General features: G+C 61.1%; 1 protein-coding gene across 1 annotated transcript in view; it reads right to left on the bottom strand.

Moving 5' to 3' along the window:
* Positions 1-467: 467 nt before the first annotated feature.
* The window catches only part of LOC107213504 (rootletin-like), a 9,173-nt gene continuing 6,247 nt past the window's right edge, over positions 468-3,393 (bottom strand). The window contains exons 6-10 of the mRNA XM_015648000.1: positions 3,009-3,173; positions 2,203-2,493; positions 1,770-1,868; positions 1,415-1,525; positions 468-989 (exon numbers count right to left, since the gene is read on the bottom strand). Of these exons, the coding sequence (XP_015503486.1) occupies positions 939-989; positions 1,415-1,525; positions 1,770-1,868; positions 2,203-2,493; positions 3,009-3,173 (717 nt within the window). The 3' untranslated portion in view covers positions 468-938. The remainder of the gene's footprint in view (positions 990-1,414; positions 1,526-1,769; positions 1,869-2,202; positions 2,494-3,008; positions 3,174-3,393) is intronic.

The following is a 3,393-nucleotide window of genomic DNA, read 5'->3' as shown; positions in this document are numbered from 1 at the left end:
CCGGGCGGGGTCCAGCAGAACATTCCAGAACCCTTGGACTGGTTCCAGAACCTCGGGACTCTCAGGACGGATTTTGGGGTGAAATTTGGGGATTTTGGGATGAAATCCCAGGGGATTTTGGGGCTGAAATTTGGGGATTTTTGGGGGAAAATTTGGGATTTTGGGGTGACAAAGAGACCACCGGGGTGGGTTTGGCGTGGATTTTAGGGGGGTTTGGGGTGGGTTTGGGGTGCTGCCCAAGCCTATAAAAAGGATTTTAGGTGGGATCTCGCAGTTTTTGGGGTCCCCTATAGAGGTGGGATGGGTTTGGGTGTAGGGCGTGGGGATTTCCTGCAGCTCTTTGCTTATTTCTGTTTATTATTAATATTATTCTTATTATTCATTATTATTTAGGGACCTAATTCAACCCAGCCCAAATCTGGCATTCCCAAAATGCCCCCTTCCCCAAAAAACAGATCCCTCAGAGCTCCCAATTTGGATTTTCCACGTTTATTCCCACCGGGACTGAGGGGGATCAGAGCCACCACCCCCTTCCCGTGGCTTTCCCAACCTCGGAGCACCAGTAAAAATCCCCAAAAATCCCACATAAAAAAACAGTTCCTAAAAAAATCCTTCAAAAGCACAAATCCGGGGAGGTTTTTGTTAGAAAAAGGGGGAATTAAGATGGGGTGGAATAAATCAGTTTGGTCTTCTGGGGCTAAAAAAAGGGAGTATTTTCCATTTTTTTTCTTTTCCTCCTTTAAAACTGCAGCAGGAAAATGGGGTGAACCATCCATGAGGTCCAAAATTGTTTAAAAAACAGACAAATTTTGTCGGCTGGTGGGAAAAGTGCGGCTTTTTCCCGGAGGGAAGGGAATGAGGAGACAGAACGGGCCGGGATGGGGCTGGCTCAGCCCTGAGCGGATGGAATTCCCTAAATCCCAATTGGGTGGAATTCCCTAAATTCCGTTGGGATGGCGCTGCAGCTCCTGCTCCTTGAGCAGCGCGATCTGCGGGGAGGAGGAGAGGGGACCTTGTGGGGTCGGGCCGTGTCCCCGTGACCCGACCTGTCCCTGTCCCCGTGTCCCCAGCCCTGTCCCCGTGTCCCCCCGGGCTGTCCCCGTGTCCCCCCGGCCGTGTCCCCAGGCTGTCCCCGTGTCTCCCCAGGCTGTCCCTGTGTCTCCCCAGGCTGTCCCCGTGTCCCCAGGCTGTCCCCGTGTCCCCCCGGCTGTCCCTGTGTCCCCAGGCTGTCCCCGTGTCCCCAGGCTGTCCCCGTGTCCCCCCGGCTGTCCCCGTGTCCCCCCGGCCGTGTCCCCAGGCTGTCCCCGTGTCTCCCCAGGCTGTCCCCGTGTCTCCCCAGGCTGTCCCCGTGTCCCCCCGGCTGTCCCCGTGTCCCCAGCCCTGTCCCCGTGTCCCCCCGGCCGTGTCCCCTCACCTGCTCCTCCAGGTCCCCGCGGCCGAGCCGGATCCGCTCCAGCTCCCGCCGCAGCTCCGCGGGCGCCCCGGGGAGCGGCCGGGCCCGGAGCTCCAGCACCGAGAGCTGCGCCTGGAGGGGACGGGAGGGGACACTGCCTGCTCCGGACAGCCCAGACCTGCCCGTGCCGCTGGGATGGACCCGGCACCGGGACCATTCCCATCAGGAATCCCACTGGGATCCTTCCCATCAGGATGAGCTCCCGAAGGAGCAGCCCCAGCCCCGTGGATCGGGACCAGCCCCATTCCCATCCCATGGATCGGGACCAGCCCCATCCCCAGCCCGCGGATCGGGACCAGCCCATGCAGGGACCCACCCGCAGCACCTGGATGCGCTTCCGAGCCTCCTCCAGCTCCCGCTCGGCCGAGCCCGCGGGGATTTGCGGGGATCCAGCCTGGCCAGGGGGCTCCCGCTCCTGCCCGGACACACAAACCTGCGTTAAATAATGTTAAATACAGATTTAAACACAGACCTGGGTTAAATAACGTGTTACAGATCTAAAACCGCGGATAAACCCCCATGGATGTGGCTAAAACAGAGCCATTTCAATATATACATATATATATATATATGTGTGTGTGTGTGTGTGTGTATTGACAATGTACCCATTGCATAATAGAGTAACAGATAATTAGACATGATGATAAAGATATGATAATTAGTTAATTCATTAACCTACAGTGCCGGGCATCCCCAGGGTCCTGTCTGGGGTCAAAGGTCAGCGAATTTGGGGTGCGGCCCCCCCTGACCTTCACCTCGTCCTGTGGGTCCTGGGAGGGCTCCGGTGGCATTCCCTGTTCCTGCGGCATTCCCGGTTCCCGCAGCATTCCCGGCTCCCGGAGCTGCTCCCGCGGCATTCCCTGTTCCTTCGGCATTCCCGGTTCCCGCGGCATTCCCAGTTCCTTCGGCATTCCCGGTTCCCGCGGCATTCCCGGTTCCCGCAGCATTCCCAGCTCCCGCTGTTCCCGGAGCTGCTCCCGGAGCATTCCCTTCTCCCGCCGCGCCTCCGCCAGCGCCCGCCGCGCCTCCTCCAGCCCCTCCTGGGACAGCGGGGGGACAACGGGACAGCCCCGTGAGCCCCGGGACAGCTCCGGGACACCCCCGGGACATCCCCGGGACACACCGGGACACATCGGGACACACCCGGGACACACCGGGACAGCCCCGGGACAGCCCCGGGACACACCGGGACATCCCCGGGACACATCGGGACACCCCCGGGACTGTCAGGGGGCTCAGGGGGACTGGGAAGGGGTCCGGGGAGAACTGGGACAGGATTCAGGGGAACTGGGGAGGCTGGGAGTGGGTTCAGGGGTAGCTGCGAGGGGTTTGGGGGTACTGGGGGTACTGGGAAAGGGGTTCAGGGGAACTGGGAGAGGTTCGGGGGAAGAGGGAAGAGTTCCAGCGGAAACTGGGGACACTGGGAGGGGTTCGGAGGGAACAGGGGCAACTGGGAAAGGGTTGGGGGAAAGTGGGAGGGGGTTTAGGGGGAAGTGGGAGGACTGGGAGGGGTTTCAGAAGGAACTGGGGGCACTGGGGAGGGTTCCGATCCCACCTGGAGCAGCCTCCGGTCCATCTCGCCGGCGGCCAGCGCGTTCTGGAGCTGCAGGAGCCGCTCGTGGAGCGGGGACCCGGCCGGAGCCTCCCCCTTGGAGCCGCTCCCCGGCGGAACCGGGAACGGCACCGGGAACGGAACCGGGCGGGGCCCGGCCCGAGCCAGCTGTGCCCGGGAACCGACACTGGGGACACTGGGGACACTGGGGACACTGGGAAAGGGCTCGGGGGAAACTGGGGACACTGGGAGGGGATTCAGGGGGAACTCGGGGGAACTGGGAAGGAGTTTAAGAGGAATTGTGGAAAGCAGAAGGTGTTCAGGGGGAGCTGGGACTGGATTCAGGGGAATTGTGGGGCTGGGAGTGGGATCAGTGGGAATTGTGGGG

This window comes from Parus major, chromosome 21, assembly GCF_001522545.3.
Source record: "Parus major isolate Abel chromosome 21, Parus_major1.1, whole genome shotgun sequence".
NCBI classification, from domain to species: Eukaryota; Metazoa; Chordata; class Aves; order Passeriformes; family Paridae; genus Parus; species Parus major.
The sequence above is the reverse complement of the archived record's forward strand: the minus strand, read 5'-3'. Positions and strand labels throughout refer to the sequence as shown.